The sequence below is a fragment of the Candoia aspera genome, chromosome 5, assembly GCF_035149785.1.
Source record: "Candoia aspera isolate rCanAsp1 chromosome 5, rCanAsp1.hap2, whole genome shotgun sequence".
Lineage (NCBI taxonomy): Eukaryota > Metazoa > Chordata > Lepidosauria > Squamata > Boidae > Candoia > Candoia aspera.
This window is the reverse complement of record NC_086157.1, coordinates 439,298-456,838: the sequence shown is the minus strand read 5'-3', so window position 1 is coordinate 456,838 and position 17,541 is coordinate 439,298. Positions and strand designations below refer to the sequence as shown.

Below are 17,541 nucleotides of genomic sequence, written 5' to 3'. Positions count from 1 at the left end.
GGGCTTGAGGAATCCAAGGCTGGAGTTAAAATCGCTGGAAGAAACATTAACAATCTTAGATATGCAGATGATACCACTTTGATGGCTGAAAGCAAAGAGGAACTGAGGAGCCTTATGATGAAGCTGAAAGTAGAAAGTGCAAAAGCTGGCTTGCAGCTAAACCTCAAAAAAACCAAGATTATGGCAACCAGCTGGATTGATAACTGGCAACTAGAGGGAGAAAATGTAGAAGCAGTGAAAGACTTTGTATTTCTAGGTGCAAAGATTACTGCAGATGCTGACTGCAGTCAGGAAATCAGAAGACGCTTAATCCTTGGGAGAAGAGCAATGACAAATCTCGATAAAATAGTTAAGAGCAGAGACATCACACTGACAACAAAGGTCCGCATAGTTAAAGCAATGGTGTTCCCCGTAGTAACATATGGCTGCGAGAGCTGGACCATAAGGAAGGCTGAGAGAAGGAAGATCGATGCTTTTGAACTGTGGTGTTGGAGGAAAATTCTGAGAGTGCCTTGGACTGCAAGAAGATCAAACCAGTCCATCCTCCAGGAAATAAAGCCAGACTGCTCACTTGAGGGCATGATATTAAAGGCAAAACTGAAATACTTTGGTCACATAACGAGAAGACAGGACACCCTGGAGAAGATGCTGATGCTAGGGAGAGTGGAAGGCAAAAGGAAGAGGGGCCGACCAAGGGCAAGGTGGATGGATGATATTCTAGAGGTGACGGACTCATCCCTGGGGGAGCTGGGGGTGTTGACGACTGACAGGAAGCTCTGGTGTGGGCTGGTCCATGAAGTCACGAAGAGTCAGAAGCGACTAAATGAATAAACAACAACAGTACAGAAAAACACAATTATATATCAGTAACTTGAGACTTGTTATAACTAGGGTTAGCCATTCAATCAGTCATTGGAAATGTAGAATTACAAGCATGTGTTGCATGCAGACTTTCTCTGAAATGGGACACAAGGACTTCTTGTCCCTCCCACCCCGTATTATGAGAATTCTTCTTAGGGGAGTCCAATTTTTTATACAACAAAAACATCACCATTATTTGCTTTTTATTTCTATAGTGACATTCTTTAATAGGCAAAATGCATCTGTTCTGTCTTTCTTAATGGATGGAATTTCATGGGGTTCTGTATTTTAAATTCTTCTGTAGATCTTGAGGACTGTGAAATTTCCAAGGAAGAGATGCTCCCCCTCCATTGTGTTGTGCTTTGGGTGGGATGTAAGAGTTCCCTGCTTTAAGGGGCCATATTCTTTGAATATTATGGTCTGCATTAATTGCGTGATGATGGACTCTGGCAGTCAGTTTTGCTTTGCAATTACTGCTCTGTATTAGTTATGCTAAACTATTAAGGGTTTACTTTTTGTGTGTTTGTATTTCTTGCAGACAAGAAGAGACTGACAGAAGAGTAAAAAATGTAAGATATGTATTTTTCTTTCTTTTCATTGTTAGTTTGATTCACGTATTTATAGATTAAAGAAGAAACACAGGTTTGACACTTTAAACTAGTTTATTGTTGTTATGCAAATAAGTCCAGGGTCAGCATAGGAATATGGGCTGGTTGTCTATGATGGGTTCAGTAACTCTTACATTTCCTGCTGTAAAGTAAATGTTACAAAACATTAATTCTTACATGCAAGTATAACTAGCAAGCTTTTGCTGTGAGGAGCAGTGGTGGAGGATCAAAACAGGTAAGAATCTTGTGTTTAGTTTTCCTCTTTTCCAGCTGAGTTTCCAGGATTTATTTCAGCTGGAAGAAGGGAGGCCTGGGGAAATGTTACGCATCTGGCCCTCACCTGCTGCGTCTCCTGCCTGCCGGTTGCTTTATGCATGCTAGTTGGGCATGGAGAAGCCTTAAGGGAGAAGCTGGGGTTCAGAAACACCATTCGCTGCACAGCAGAGTCTGTTATCAAAGCATTGCCTGTATGTGTTGAAGGGTATTCTCTGGGATGATTTCTGAATGATGCTCATGGGATGATAATAAAATACCATGGGTGTTGATAGATGGCACCACCAACAGAATTGGCTAATACTGGCTAAGGACCTTGGGGTGAATGCACATAAATTGGCACAGAAATGCTCATTTTAGCCATCAGGTTGAAGAAAACCTTTAACAGGACAGCCATATTGAGACCCAGGATGGTGTAGTAATTTAAGGTGTGGGAACAGACTTGGAGAGATTCACCTCTGCCTTGAAATCTCCCTGGGTGACTTTCCCTCTGGTTATCATTTTCACTGTGGGGAGAAATGGGAATAGGGAGCCACTTGAGTTCCTGAAGGGCATAAATCTAACAGCTAATTAAATAAATAACTAGGAAGTTGTGAAACACGTGCTCTACATGGAGCTGCCCTTGAAGACTTTTCAGAAGTTCTGTTCTGGCCCAGAATGTAGCCATGACATTCTTCCATATAACGTCCCAACTTCAGGATCTGCACTGGTGAACACTTCTCTTCCAGACACAGTTCCTGGTTGTTACCTTTAAAGCCTTTCATCCTGTGGGCCTAGATGTCACTGAGACATGATTCTCCTAGGATTTCCCCATACAGTAAGATCTGATGGGTTGGGTTCTCTCTGGATCCCTTCCTCTTAAGGATGGTCATCTTCAGGGGCTCCAGAGATGACCCATTTTTGGAACAATGCATACTACCACCACCACCACCACAATTACTCAGCTGGGTTTTAGGATGACCATTAAAACATGGCTTTTCCAGGGGCCCTAATGGGTAGGATGGTTCTGAGAAGTAGATCTCTCTTGTTACAGCCTTTAGCCCCAGCATAATTGTATTTCGGATGTAATTATATCCTGTTTTTTTGTTTGCTTCTAACCTTCTTAGGTAAGTTGTTTAGGGTCTTGTGGATCTAGAGCATCATCAGAGCTTTAGGAAATAAATAAACCAACCAGCCCAATGGAAAAGAGGAGCAGTGGGCAGTAGGTAAAGAAGTGTGATGAACATCTGCCTTAGAAGTTGACCTTCTTAGAACAGAGTTTATTTTTGGTGCAGTATTTTCAGGGTACCCCCCCCCATGATTTTTTGAGGTTGCTGCCCATTTCCATTTCCTTGTCTGCAAGGTTGGGCATGCAGAGTGTCTTCCTGATGCAGAAGCCAGTGCATCTGACACTCCAGCAGGAAGGGGTCTCTGGATACTGCAGAAGCATTTGCAAAAAGCAGCAGGCGAAGCAATGATAGTAAAGCTAGTAGTAACTTGCATAGTGAGATGGGTGGTGTATAAATTTGATAAAATTAAATAAATCAATGAATCAAGGCAAGCAGGTTGAGAGGCGAGAGTGGCTTAAAACTTGGAGATCCATCGAAAGAAGGTTTCTGTGAGCCCAGCAATGTCCAAATCCAGCACTGGTGCGGCAGTCAGTCCAAAGAGGCTTCCCATCTCATTCTGCAATTGTGCATCTCTTAGTCAGCTTTCTGTTATAGGAATGTTAGAATTGAGAACAACAGCTTCTGAACCCTTATTTAATCATTCTAACTATTCTCTATAATTCTGTCATTTTTAAGGTTTTGATTACCTTGTACTGGTTGGGCAGGAAAGCAGCCAGCAGCCCTTCCTATAATGGCCCCCATCTGGATTTGAAAGCCTTTGAGAAATTGCTTGGACAAGCGTTGACAAAGGTAAGGCATCCATGGAAGGATCGCTTGAGAAAAGTGATACATCACAGGTTTCTCCATATCTCCCATAGTACCGTGTTCAGCATCTGCCTTGACCGGCAAACCTTTTTCAGGAAGGGTGAGGGGTCAAACCGACAGTTCTCCGAATGGTTTCTCAGCAATGTTTCTAGGAAAACTTTTCCGATGACTTTCACTCTTGATCCCAAAGGGAGACATCCGCCCAGGGTACCTCATTGGGTCTTGTGATCATGGGCCCTCTTCTTTGATCATTGTTTACAGAGGTAGCAGGCAACCAGAGCTGTAGGCAGCCCCCAGATCTTCCTGCGCGGACTCCTGAAGCCTGGAGGGTCTCTGGAGGAGATGCCAGTCACCTGGAGTCAGAGACCTGGCGATATTAGTGCCGCTCTTCCCCAGTGAAAACACGTGGCTTGTCCTTGGTTGCCACAGTTTCCCCCAGTTGTTTCTTGCTTGAATCTCACTTTAAATTTCTTGTTTCAAATGGTGGCTTAAAACAATAGGCAAGACTTTGAGAGGCTTCAATAGGAGCCCTTTTCTGCTGATCACTGCCCACCTCTGTGGCAGCAGCGACAAGAAGAGGTTTCTGTCTCTGGATCTTACCGGCTTCCCACTGAACTTCAGCCACTGGGAGATGGGGCTCCACCTTTTTTGTAAAACTAAGACAGCTTTTTTTTTCCCTACAGGCCCTCGGGGAATCCTGCAGCCCCAAGCAAAGTGGAAGAGACAGCGGATACGGTGATATTTGGTGCGTGGGACGCATCGACCCACTTTCCTTGTCCACCAGCCATAAGCGGGATGACTCCTTGGATAGCTTAGACTCCTTTGGCTCAAGGTCTTCCACCAGCTTCTCATCGGACCTCACCCTGAAAGGCGGTAGCGAAGGTAAATCCCAGGGCATCTGGTTGATCTTCCTTGAGAGGAAAGACCATGGAAACAAGTCCAGTGTTGTTTCTCCTTTCATTTTAATGTGTTACTTTTCTCAGCTTGACCCTCAGATTTTTTGTTAGGTTGCCTGATGGCACAAAACATTTTTAATGATGAGCAGCTGATTGGGAAAAAAAATAACCATGCATCCTAAACTATTCATTTATTTAAAACATTTGCAAACTGCTTATCATTTAAAAAAAGAAGCCTCAAAGCAATTTACGGTAGACTTCAAGCTGTAAACTTCAAACGGTGGCTTAAAATGATTGGTAAAAACATGCATTAAAGCATTGTACTAGATAGACGTTAATCAATAAAATAAACAATACAAGAATATAAAAACAGCAATAACTACCCTAGCAGCATTGACAAAATAGGCCTGGGAGATAAAACTTGGGGCCCCAAGGACAGGAAGGGCCTCGCTGGGAAGGGCAGGCCCATCGGGGCTGCCACAGAAAAGATCTGCTCAGCCTCCAAAGGGCCCCCACTGGTCCTGCAGAGAGGATTGGGGGAGTGACCAGATTTATACCAGCCCCACTCGGAGAGATTCTTGGTCATTTACAATATAGTCATCAAAATACAATTAACATACCATTCTGGTTATTTTTCATTTGTTAATTTTTATTCTAATCTTAATCTTTATAACTTGAAAGCTTTTTAACACTAACAACTGTTTCCAAGAAGTTTGCCCACATATAATCCAACTTTCCCAATATTTTCACTAAAGAAAAATTCACATTCTGTTTTAAAATATAAAACATACACAAAGAAAGGAAAACATTTTGATTTTTTTTTCTGCAGGAACTGACATACTAGCATTTCTGCAAAGTTGTTATTTCCAGTAGGAATAAATTCATTTTGACAAGCATGCTAATAATAACAGAGGCTTCGGTTTTTAAAAATTTAATGACCTCTTTTGAAAGTCATTAAACCCTTTATGGTTCAATATTGGATAAGATGTTGGCAATTTATTTTGGTGCCAGAAGATATGTAGATACATTCCCATCCCACTCATTCATTTGGAGTAAGCAACATTATGCAAAATATAGAAAGGGAGTAACAAACAGTAATCTAAAGAAGTCAGAGGCATGAGATAAGAAAACAGTATATACAGTAGGTAAATCTAGTTTAGAACAACAGGATTAACTAGACATTTCCACACTTTTTTTTAATCTTTATATCTGCAAACTCTCCTTGGTCCTACCACTTCACTACACTGCTTCATCCATTGCCTTTTGCTCTGTCTGTAGGTTGAGTCATGGCAACTGGATCTCTTTCTTTTTGGTAGAAACGTTTCACTGCTTGTCCAAGCAGCTTCTTCAGTCTGGGCAGAGGTTGGTGAGGGGATCCCCTATATGTCTTCCAGGGTGGCTGCATTGTCCCTACACCTGAATGGCTTGTTAATTGGGCAATGGAGGTGTGGATTGCCTTTGGAATGTCTTAATCCTAGGATGAGCAAAGGATCTAGGAGTAGGACATCCCAAAGGCAATCCACACCTCCATGGCACAATTAACAGCCATTTAGGTGTAGGGACAATGCAGCCACCCTGGAAGACAGATATGGGGTCCCCTCACCAACCTCTGCCCAGACTGAAGAAGCTGCCTTTTGCTCTGTCTGTAGGTTGAGTCATGGCAACTGGATCTCTTTCTTTTTGGTAGAAACGTTTCACTGCTTGTCCAAGCAGCTTCTTCAGTCTGGGCAGAGGTTGGTGAGGGGATCCCCTATATGTCTTCCAGGGTGGCTGCATTGTCCCTACACCTGAATGGCTTGTTAATTGGGCAATGGAGGTGTGGATTGCCTTTGGAATGTCTTAATCCTAGGATGAGCAAAGGATCTAGGAGTAGGACATCCCAAAGGCAATCCACACCTCCATGGCACAATTAACAGCCATTTAGGTGTAGGGACAATGCAGCTACCCTGGAAGACAGATATGGGGTCCCCTCACCAACCTCTGCCCAGACTGAAGAAGCTGCTTGGACAAGCAGCAAAGCGTTTCAACCAAAAAGAAAAAGATCCAGTTGTCATGACTCAACCTACAGACAATTCCAGCTGGATGACAGAATCTTCATCGATGCCTTTTGCTCTTTGAAATTCTCATCTCTCTCTTCTCAGGATTTCATCAGTTTCATCCAATCACAGCTTTCTTGGTCTTCCTCTCAACCTATTCATTCATCCTTTGTGTATTTGTGTTGATCCAAACACTGAACCAATCAGTGCTTGATTCTTACTTTGTAAGTTCTCATTTCTGAAATTTTAACTAGAAATTTGTTCTTTCTTATATATGTAAAAGATTGTGAAAGCGACACAGATTCTGAAATACGCGCAAGGATGCATGATCCCAGCAAAGACGATATGTCCTACCGCCGAGCTGCCTTAATTGAACCAAAGCCTGCTGCAGAATTCAACCGTTTCTTACCCAGCAAAGCCAAGCCACCAACATATATGCCGGCACCCTTGCGAAAGAAGAGAATTGAGAAGAACGAAGATAATAGAAGGAGCTGGGCAAGTCCCGTGTTTACTGAAGCAGATGGAAATTTTTCAAGGTATTCTTGTGATGCTCAAATATCCTGAGTGCTCTCCTTGATGCAAAATTCGTTTCCTACTGTTTCCCTTAGCAAAGATTTAGCATTTCATCTTCATGAATGTTAAGCCTTAATTTGAAGTTTTAGCTTTGAGGATAAATTGCAATTAACCCTATTGCACATGGGATGCTTTGCCAGACCAAAACAAACTGGGACAGTTAGAGACTTCTGTGGGGAGGAGGAAGAAGAAGAAGAAGAAGAAGAAGAAGAAGAAGAAGAAGAAGAAGAAGGGAAAAATCTTCCCATTTGCTAGTTATGGTTATGTTGGCACCCTTAGCAGCCAAGAACGTAAGAGTTCAATTGATCAGGCCAGCGGATGCCAGATGCCTCCTGGCTCACCAGTTGGACAGGAGGATGGTAGCCCGGCTCCTTCTGATTCCTTTGCAGCTGCTAGTAATTCAGATCATAGTAAAGACCATTGAGACAACTTTGCAGTGATGAGGTCCAACTCTCTTCTAAAACAATGCTATTAGTAGTTGTCACCAATTCCACCATTTAATTTGTAAATTAAAATTAAATTAAGTACTCCTTTTTGGAAGAACAGCTTAGTTTAATTTGGGAACTCAGAAAGGTGTTCTGGACAATGTTAGATTCCATTTAAAGCTTACTAGGATTATGAATCATTATCAACCATTACACATCTTTTGTTATCGTGAAATTTGTAACGTTGGTTTCTGTCTCTTTAATAGGATTATTGAGAGTAAAGCTTCTGCTCATTGGTTGGAACCTAAAATAAGATATAACTCAAATTCTGTCTCCTTCTTTACCCACCACCCCCACAAGATGTTCTCCAAGAGGGTAGAAAATGTAGGGTGGGACACCAGGAGCATCTCCCTATGTCTCACTTCTGAAATTCATAGGGGCCGGTTGCACGTGACTGCAAGTGTTCGTTTACTTTGCTCTTGTATTTCACACTGTTCTAGTGCATGCTGCGAATATAGCAGGGGCATTAGTTATATTCTGTTGCTTTTATTCTGCTATTTGGGCTGAGGTCTGCAGACAATCAGACTAGCTGATAGTGGCATTGCACAGCGCAGGTGATCAGTTGGCGTGATGGTAGCTCCTCTTGGGGAGAGGAAAGTGAGAATGTCTCAGATGTTTGTTGAAGACTTGGCAAAATGTGGCCCCTGGTGAAAGAAAAGCTTCTGCTACCCCTTTGATACCCACCAGAACAAGACTTTGCTCTTCAAGATCATTGTCTGGTCAACCCATTTATCACCTGCGGCCAAAAATCCAGCTCTCTACGTCAAAGTACTTCATTCCTGAAAAGCTTCCTGTAAAGCTGTAATATTTCCAAAAGCCAGAGCATTTGGAAGGGTCTCTTTAAAATACATCTTCCATCAGTAGTTTTTTTTTTTATTACGATTCACATACTTGTATTCTCTTAGAAGGGCTACATGTGTTCAACATCTTTGTATGTGTTCATTACAATGATTTTGTACTGGAAATTCATTTAACTTCATTCACAAGTCAGTAATTATAAGACAAAGTGCAGTGTAGTCTTCTGTACTCAATAGCCAATGTTTCTGTTTGTTTTTGAAAATACAACTTCACTGGATGTTTTGTGCAGCAACCACAGAAGAAGTGTTGGGCACCAGATGGAGCGCCAGTCAGCAGCTCACATTATTTCAGACTTCTCCAGCTATTTGGAGGAGGAGGAAGAGGAGGAGGAGAAAACCATGGGCATCCCAGACATTGAAGCAGATGACCTTTACATTCGCAAAATAAGTGCTGCAGTATCGGCCGCAAAAGTTTCCTGTCATAAATTTCTTCCTAAGTCTTGGGTGCCAGGCGGAGAATTACACTGGAAAAAAGCAAAGAGGATATCTTTTTCCAAGCAGTGGTATAAGGAGATTCAAGGATTCAGGTTTGTCATCTTGCATGCTCTTTCTCCATCCAAGCAAATTTTTAGAAAACACTTTTTAGCTCCTTGGAATCCATGCACACTTTCTGCAGCAGCAGGGAGCCTGGGAACAACTGACGTGGGGATAGTTTTCCTGTTCAGCTTTGCCGTACTGCCTCCCTGTGTGTTGGTGTGGTGTACTGAAATGGATTGCTGCCCCTAATTTTTGTGTCAGGACTTACCTCCTTGCCTTTTTTTCCTTCTCCTGATCCGGGATCCTGTACAGTAGCATGGCAGAGTCTGAAGAGGAGAGCACGAGAGTCCAGCCAAGCCGCAGCATCGTGGACAGCTTGAGTATCAGTTGCAAAGAAGACTCTCGGTCCGCTACGCAAACAGCTGAAAATGCTGCAGGGGAGAAACGGGGACGTTCCTCTGACCTGCCAAGGTTCCTACGGTTGCATGAGCCAGCCTAGCTGATGTGTCAAGGCATTTGTGGTTTGCTAGAAGGGAACGCGAAATATTAATATGGACGCTGCCATTTTAGTGCAATCTATGTTCCTTCGCATTCTGAATTCGTACTACTAAAGTGATCTGGATCTTTGTATGTGTGCTGTCCGTACGCCCATGCCTTTTATAATGGCTGGCCTGCTTTGCTGTTACCCTAAAGTAGAAGTCTTGTCCTTTTAAAGAACTGGGCATCCAGCCAGCCCTGCTTCCGTGTGTCTGTCTGTGCACCTTTCCCATTCTAGCGTGTGTGCACTCATTCAGTTGGCAATCCTCTCTCTGGGTTGTATCACTTCAGCAGCTGAAGGCCTCTTTCAATGGAATCTTCCTTAATAAACATTTTTAAAACCTCCCGATATGATAATCATAGGAGAGGGGAAAGCGTTCTAATCTTTTCCTCTCTTTCCTGCATCAGCTTCTGATGCCGACAGATTTTCTCTGTGCGGAGAATCCTTCGTTCACTTGCAGAAATGACAGAGCCCAGAGTCCATAAGTTCATTCCTTTGCTAACCTTGTGGTCTCCGTTACCTACAGCATACTGCAAATCTAACGTTTATGTGTATCTTTTATATCTCAGTCAGTTTTTATTTCTTCGAGCACTGCAAAAATACTCTGAGGACTGCCTGTCTTCTGATAATAGAACCAAAGCTGACCCATCTTCAGGGCCGAGGCTCATAACATGCAGAAAATACAATTATCTTAGGTCTGGGTGTGACCAAAGAATCAATAGAGACTTTTATCCAGATTTGGAAAACGATGATTTGTTTGTCCGTAAGACTGGTGCCTCCCACGTGAATCCAGTCATTCTCCAAGATTTTGAGTATTTTAGAAGGTCTTCTCAACAAAGCCCTCGCATAGAAGGAGAAATTGTTCTCCAGCCCAGAGATGGGGAAGGTGAAATAATTCCAGATTTAGAAAAAGACGATCTGACTGTTCGCAAAGTTCACCTGCAGAAGAAAGAAGTGCCTTTATCTGGTGCCCCTGACAAATACCAGCCTGCTCTCTTTCCGGACCCTTGGAGCCTGCCCCCAGAAGTCCAGGCCAAGTTTCTATGCCTGCTTGAAAAGTCCACCATAAAGAATGAGTGTGAAAGCGGCGGAAAAATCTTACCTCCTTCACGGCAAAAGAAGGATGATATGCTGGCCCGAAAAATTGACCTGTTCAGCATAGGGGGGAATGTGCAATGCAAGAGCTTCTCTCCAGGAGTGTGTAGCAAAGAAGATATGCAAAAATGGGAAGCCATCAGAGAGGCCAGCAGAATCAGGCATAAGAAACGGCAAATGGTTGAAAGGTCAGCTCATGGATCGTGGCCATGCATGGATCATGCTTGTATCTGAGTATTTGGACATAGTGCTTAGTAAAGAAATGTGGCATTTGGTTTTCAACAAAGCATGCCTTGGTGTGACATTTAAGCCTGTGGTGTTCATGTATACCCCCCTAAGTTCTGGTGTTGATCATTAAGCTCATCACAGCTCACAATCCATCCATCAGAGCCTATAGCACTATTTGCCTAGTAGCCTAATGTAACCCCAAGATTGCATTTACTGTCTGTGTTGGGCCAAGAATACCTGTTTCTGGCCGGTATGCCTTAGTGTCCAATTGTTCTTGAAAACATGTATATTTGAAGCCTGTAGTTGAATAAACATAAGCCAATGTGCGTCACTTTGACAGCCTTATCTAAAAGTTCTTATGTGAATATAAAACTCTTTAATATAGTATTGAAAATCATCCCTGCCACTGAGACAGAAGGAAGATGCAGGAACTCCTTTTCCAATTGTAATTCCACCCCACCCACCACCCACCTCCAAAGGGCTTAATGTGTTGCTGCTCAGCCTGCAGTTCCTTTCACTGGATCTTCAAGTAGAATCTATTTTCTGGCAATATTTATCTGGCTTGACTATCAATTATCAAATTAATGTCTATTAAATCCTTTCAGAATGTGTGTCCTTGTTACCACACTAGCTTAATATTCACCTTTTTTTCCAGTTTCTACAACCCCTAATTTTTCAAGACTTGTTATTGTCCGAATTGATCTGAATTTTTTCCTTGTTGTTCAGAACGGGAACCCCAGCTCCAAATAAGTTGATGTGTGTATATATTCTTGAGGGAGGGGAGAAAGGCAGTAACATTTCCACTGATCTTTATTTTTATCCCCCTCTGACCTGAAATCTTGCCCCAAAATGGGAGGATTTTCCAACCTTTTCAGAAGAAGTTTGGATTCTAGTGAGCGTAAGGTGCTGATCATTGGCCACACCTGTCACCGCGAAGACCCAGTCCTTGGTCGATCTTAATGAGGTTTCTTATGTTCATCTGGTAAAGTGTTTCTTGTCTTAAAATGACCTCATCCATTTCATTCTTCTCACACCGGTCATTAGTCCTCCTTCCAGTGTTCTGTGTTTTGCTAGCCAAGTCATTCCAAAGGACCGATTGTGCATGTTTCACTGGAAAATAAGTACTTGCAAGCCGGTCACATTCTTAAGCTTAACACAAATATTCCATTTAAGACATCAATTAGAATAAACAGTGAACTACACAAACGCTTGATTGCCCCTCCCATGGCATCGATTTCTCTGCTGCCAACAGCCGTTCTCACTGGCTTCCCTCCTGTGCCCACTGAATGGGCAGGGGCTGGACACGGTACTCGTGTGGTCTTTAAACAGCTTTGAAATTAGCATTCCAAAATTTACAGAATCTAAAGCAGTTACAGTTGGTTTTTTTCCCCATGTGTTAAGCTTCTGATATGTCCTAATATTTGCTGAAATGGTAAAAGTATTGTATGTACAACTAAGATTTAACCATTGGCATTTTCATAAGCGAAGCTCATTTATACATTCACATGTCTAGTGGTCCATATCGAACAATGAGAAGTAAATAGAGAAAAGTGACCACTTGTGTTTAGGGTCACATGTAAAAGTTAAAATGGTTCTTTAAACTATGAGAATGTTGGGATAGTCACAGGGACCTCATACTCCTTTTCAAACACGGTTATTTTTGTAGCTGATAAGTTGAGCATAGATCTGTAGACATCATTACACGCTGCACCAATGGAATGGGGTGTATGAACTTTGTTGGTTTTCTGATTTTCCTCAGGCTGTTGCAAAAGATTTCTGAGGAGCACGGGTAAGTCGAATAACGGAAGCATGGCAGAATGTCAGTGCCCCTTTCCACGGGGAATTAACACTCTAGTTTATCCATGCGCAACTCTGCTTGAGGCAACTTATGCATGTGCTTTTGGTTTCAGTGCCCAACTGGTTTGCAGAGCCTGCCCAGAAATGTCTTTGGGAGCCCAAATTTCCAAAGGCAGCTCCGGTTCTGATAAAAGTTGGTGACCCCATCCCTGTTTGGCTTAAGAGCCAAAATTGCTCACAGATAAAAATATAATATGCCTGATGCTGTGTAAGCCAGTTGTCGGAAGCCATAACGCGAATGTAAAAACTTGTGATGTTCTTTGTAAGTGCAGCAGGTGCTCAGTTGCATGCTGCTTTTTATCAGAGGTCTCTGAAAGGGCCGCACACAGAATAGCCCGTCAGAAAGTCAAAGCATTCGATATCCTGTAGAACAAAACCTGAGATGTTGGCGGGTTCTGTAATGTTTCATCCAGGGGCTGCAGGAGGAGGAGGATCAGCATCTGTGTGGAGCAGACGGAGGGAATTGCAGAACAATGATTGAAAAGCATTTTTAAAAAAGATCTTACCTCCCCGTAGCCAGTGATGCATGCCACCCAAAATAATATTTTTTGGTAACCCCTCCCAACATCAGTAGAAGTACAGCAGTGGATGCACCTCAGGACAACTTGCAAACAACACAGTAAAAAACAAAATATGTATTTCTTAGGCTTGTATTGCTTCCTAATGCACCTGCACAGTACACTTTTTGCATCTGGCAATCACTTGAAAAAAAAATCACGACATACAGGAAGAACTGCCTTACATTACCATCCATGAACTCTTAATTCTAGCTCTTTACTCTTAATTCTAGTAAATAATCTAAAGAGGATATAAATAAATAATTTATTAGGCAGCAGCCTTTTTCTTACGTTCAGAATTATGCTCAGTCTGTGAACATGTGCTTAGCTGGCTCTCCCACGCCACCCCTTCAGGACTTGGAGGAGCTTGAAAGAAAACAAGCCAAGGACAGTTTTCACAGCATGAACTAGAGTGGCCCATCCTGCCCTGAACAATAGACAAAATCCTGGGGCCCAAGAGGATGTTCTAGTTCTAGCTCAGCCTGTTTCAAGCCCAGGACATCTTACGCCCCCCTGCAGCATCCGCCTTTCAGGCCTCAACGCTTTGCTTTGCTTTGCTTTCCTTGGCGAAAGGAAGACGATACCGATGATAAAATACAAAAGCCGCCAGTGCTCCCAGCTATTGGAACCCATGCTGTTTAAAGAACGCTCTCTTGGTAACAGGCGAGCAGCTTGAATGAACGGAGAAGTTGATCCCTTTATAAAGGAAATTTCCTCCCCAGATTGATTTTTGCTTCTACGGAGCATTTTAAATTGGAAAATGCTTTGCAAATGTTGACTTCTGACAAAGACCTAGACATGATGGCAGCAGCGTTATTCTTTCCTCGTTAGCTTTCCTGCTCCACATAATTGACTTGATGGAAAAGGCCATGTAATATAAGGTCTTTCCTTGGTCCTGCTCCATATTTTCTGGTTGATGCCAGTGGTAGGACAAGAGTAGCACCCCTTGGCAGTATAATGCGGGACATCTTATGAACCTTACTGGGTGGGGTGAGAAAAAGATGCAGAATGGCCATTTTGGAAACAGCTGCATACTTTCAGGTTTATTTATTTATTTGCATTATTTGTTTGTGGCTTCAGTCCCAAGACTCTGAGCCATCCATCTGGTTTAACCAGAAAACAGTTCGTAAAAATAACTTAAGAACAGAATTTTTGAGATCCTCTTTGGTTCAGTTATTGTTAGAATAACAGTAATAAAAGGTTATCTCTCCTAGTATTTTTAAGTTCTCCTGACTACCATTCCCAAAACTCTTCAGCGGGAGCATCTACAACCAAAAATGAACTATGAAAAAGAATGGGAGTTTTATTCCCAGACTGAAAACCTGTTGCTGCACACAGAATTTAATATGGCATTTTTATTGTTGTTTGCACTGGATTCTAGTTAACGTACGGTAGTCCACTTGAGCAGACAATCTGTTTATCTGGACAATGGGATGAATCCATTATTTGCAAACAGATAGGTGAGAAGAATTATTTAACCCTGAAAAAAATGAAAAGATAGAAGAGGAAATAAATGCTGGTCCACGCTGAGCCCTCACCTTTGCTTTGGCTGAAGCTGATGCTGCTGATGTGCATGGAAGCTGGCCATCTGGGGCGGGGGGGCACGCAAGGATCGCAGAGAAGAAGCATGCAGCTTTCATCCGATCTTTTCAGTCTTGTCTAATGTGGTGGCTTTGGGTCAGCAGTATTTGGAAATGGATCAGATCTATGTTAAGTCTATAGATTAACTCCATAATGCCTGGTTATCAGCTGCCAGAATCAGCAAGGGTCACCATAAAGGGACATATAACTCTTGACTGTGATGGGCTTAGATCTTTTGTTGCCCCAATCAAATAATTAATTACAAAGTTAATGAGTTTTGCCATAAGTTAATTTTCTCTCCCTTGACTTCTTTTTTAAAATAAAATATAAAATAGCTGTATTAGATTTGTAACCTTCCTAGGTTTTTCTTTCTCCACGTATACAGTCAGCCTGTTTCATTTGTGGAATATTTTTGAGAGATGAAGGAAGATTGTTCTGACAAAAACATTTTTGTATTGTTTTGTTCTTGTTTTCTGGATTAGGAAGGGAGCTTACATCTGGAAGCCTTCAGAGTGCAATGGATGGGTTCATGCATGATTTAACTGTGGTTTGTTGAATAAGCCATAATGGCCTGTTTCACCTATAACATGAAACTATTAACTGTGGTTTATAAAACACAATATGAGGAGTCACACATTGTATTATGTCCAAACTGTTCAATAGTTCTTTGAAGTATGTGGTTTGTTTCTTTCTTGCCACACAGCTTCACGGATCACTTTAGGGGATTGCAGTAGTGCAAATATTGGGGCACCCAAGCCTCGCACAATAGACAAGCCTAAGATGATCTAGATTCAGCCCCCGCCCCCCTTTGTTTCTCAGAACTTTGCCTCTGGCCACCTGCAGTTGTACATGACATAAAAATCAGTAGCGTCAAGGATGGAGATTGGCAATCTCGAGGAGAGAAAATGGAAGGGGAAGTGGGAAGCAGCTTGCTCTGTAATTCTTAAGATCAAATACAAAGGCCGGTGTTAAGTTTTTGTAGTACGGTTTTGCAGCCTGTTTTGCTCAGCATATTTTAGGGCCACAGGAAATTCATGATCTCAAAATCCTTATTCTCCTGCATGCCAAGAGAATCCTGACAATGCAGTGGGGGGGGGGTCTCCATAGGGTGCCCATATTTGCTTTCATATTCACTGTAATAACTTTCAGAGTGTCTTGAGTTATGGATTTGAGAGAGAGACCTTCTAAATAAGGACATAGAACTTTGAAAAGACTTGTGGAAATGGCTGTATCATCTTTATTCTCCTTCATGAATCATAAAAGGTTACATAAAGTATTCCATAAAAGGATAACCCAGGGAAGATGGTCAGGAACTAGTTTCATCAACCTGTATTTCATTTAAATTTAAGGAAAAACATCTGATGGTAAGATGTTGAGATTTGTACCACAGTGTAACCCTTGTGGCTTCTCCATCTCTGGAGTTTTTTAAGAAGAGGCTAGACAGCCACTTCTCAAGGATGGTTTAATGGGTTTTGCTCCACCTTGTAGAGGGTTGGACCGGATGATCCTTGTGATCCTTTCCAACTCCACAGTTCTGTGATTCTGTGAGGTGGTCATTTTATATGGGCAACAAAGCATTCCCACTCTACACTCTGCTAAAAACTGCCTTGTTGTAGAGCACCTAGCTCTGTTGCTGCTAATTAGATTGTTCAGTTCCCTCTTGATGAAAAACGTGGTCTGAAACTCTAAAGCTATGCCTCTTCCTCTAGGAGTAAATCCTTGAATGATGTCAGTGCAGATGAGCTACAAACGATCCGGCAGATGCGTTACGAAGAGCTCCAGAGAATAAAATCTCAGCTGCGGGAACAGGACCAGCAGTGGCAAGATGTAAGTGTCCTGGAAGGGCCACCTTCACAGTCTCCCTGGGCGCCTCTAGAAGACAGTCACAGCAAACCGAAACCAGGTGGCAGTCCTCAGCCCTGGGCTCACCAGTAGCAGGAAGTTGATGGCACGTGGGGTTGGGGTTTCCTTTAGAAGTATCAGCCAATGGGAGGAGACAATCAAGGGTGAGGCTGGGCGGTTTGCAGCTCAGGAACAGAATAGCCCAGGGGTGGGGGGATAAAGACCAAGGACAACTTCAAGCCATGATGGTTCTGACGTGCCCTTTGCTGCTTCTAAAAAGAGGTCTCCAGAATAGATAATCCAAACCAGATGGTTTCTCTAGCTTTAGTCTCCATATCTTCAAATGGGAACACAAGAAAAGCAATGAGATTCTTCTCCAAAGTCATTCATGGTGGGGAATGGCAGCAGAAGGCGTTGGGTGAGAATTCAGTGAGATGCATTTTCTGTCTGAGAGAAGAACAGACAGAATCAGCTGACAGCTGCAGATTGCAAATATTATAACAGGAGATATAAAACTGACTAGCAGATCATGGTACAGGAAGACTATACATGATTAAAGGGCCTACCTAAGCTTTGTTGGAGCCAAAAGGACAATGGAGAAGAATCTGAGGTGCCTCTCAAGGCTGGGAGGGTGCAACCACTAAGGTGGCTAGTCCTGAAGAAATCGCCTACCACACATGTTCTCATGGGCCAAAGTGTGGGAATGACAGTGACGAGTGAAAGTGGAGCTGAAATGAACATCAGCAGCAGCAAGTGAAGTAATCAATGTTGTGAAACTCTTTATGAGTTAGGGCACTTCCTTTACTGTTTTGGTGCTCAGTCACCCATTTGAATAGCACTAGGTAATTCAAGTTAAGGTGAAAT

At 42.6% G+C, this 17,541-nt stretch overlaps 2 protein-coding genes across 4 annotated transcripts in view; both read left to right on the top strand.

The window, feature by feature from the left end:
- Positions 1-17,541, top strand: part of LOC134498434 (LIM domain only protein 7-like) — a 109,532-nt gene that overhangs the window by 66,102 nt on the left and 25,889 nt on the right. For all 3 annotated transcript variants that reach the window (XM_063304523.1, XM_063304522.1, XM_063304521.1), the window contains exons 5-9: positions 1,400-1,430; positions 3,527-3,640; positions 4,339-4,537; positions 6,871-7,123; positions 16,545-16,662. In XM_063304523.1, coding sequence (XP_063160593.1) covers positions 6,909-7,123; positions 16,545-16,662 — 333 coding nt within the window. In that variant the 5' untranslated portion in view covers positions 1,400-1,430; positions 3,527-3,640; positions 4,339-4,537; positions 6,871-6,908. The remainder of the gene's footprint in view (positions 1-1,399; positions 1,431-3,526; positions 3,641-4,338; positions 4,538-6,870; positions 7,124-16,544; positions 16,663-17,541) is intronic.
- On the top strand, positions 9,480-11,177 carry LOC134498437 (LIM domain only protein 7-like). The gene has a single exon (XM_063304528.1). It carries the CDS (start codon positions 9,980-9,982, stop codon positions 10,844-10,846), a length of 867 nt encoding a protein of 288 aa, XP_063160598.1. The 5' UTR covers positions 9,480-9,979; the 3' UTR covers positions 10,847-11,177.

What these genes read in the sequence shown, in the direction of transcription:
- LOC134498437 (XM_063304528.1), top strand. Translation starts at nt 9,980, where the DNA reads ATGACAGAGCCCAGAGTCCATAAGTTCATTCCTTTGCTAACCTTGTGG.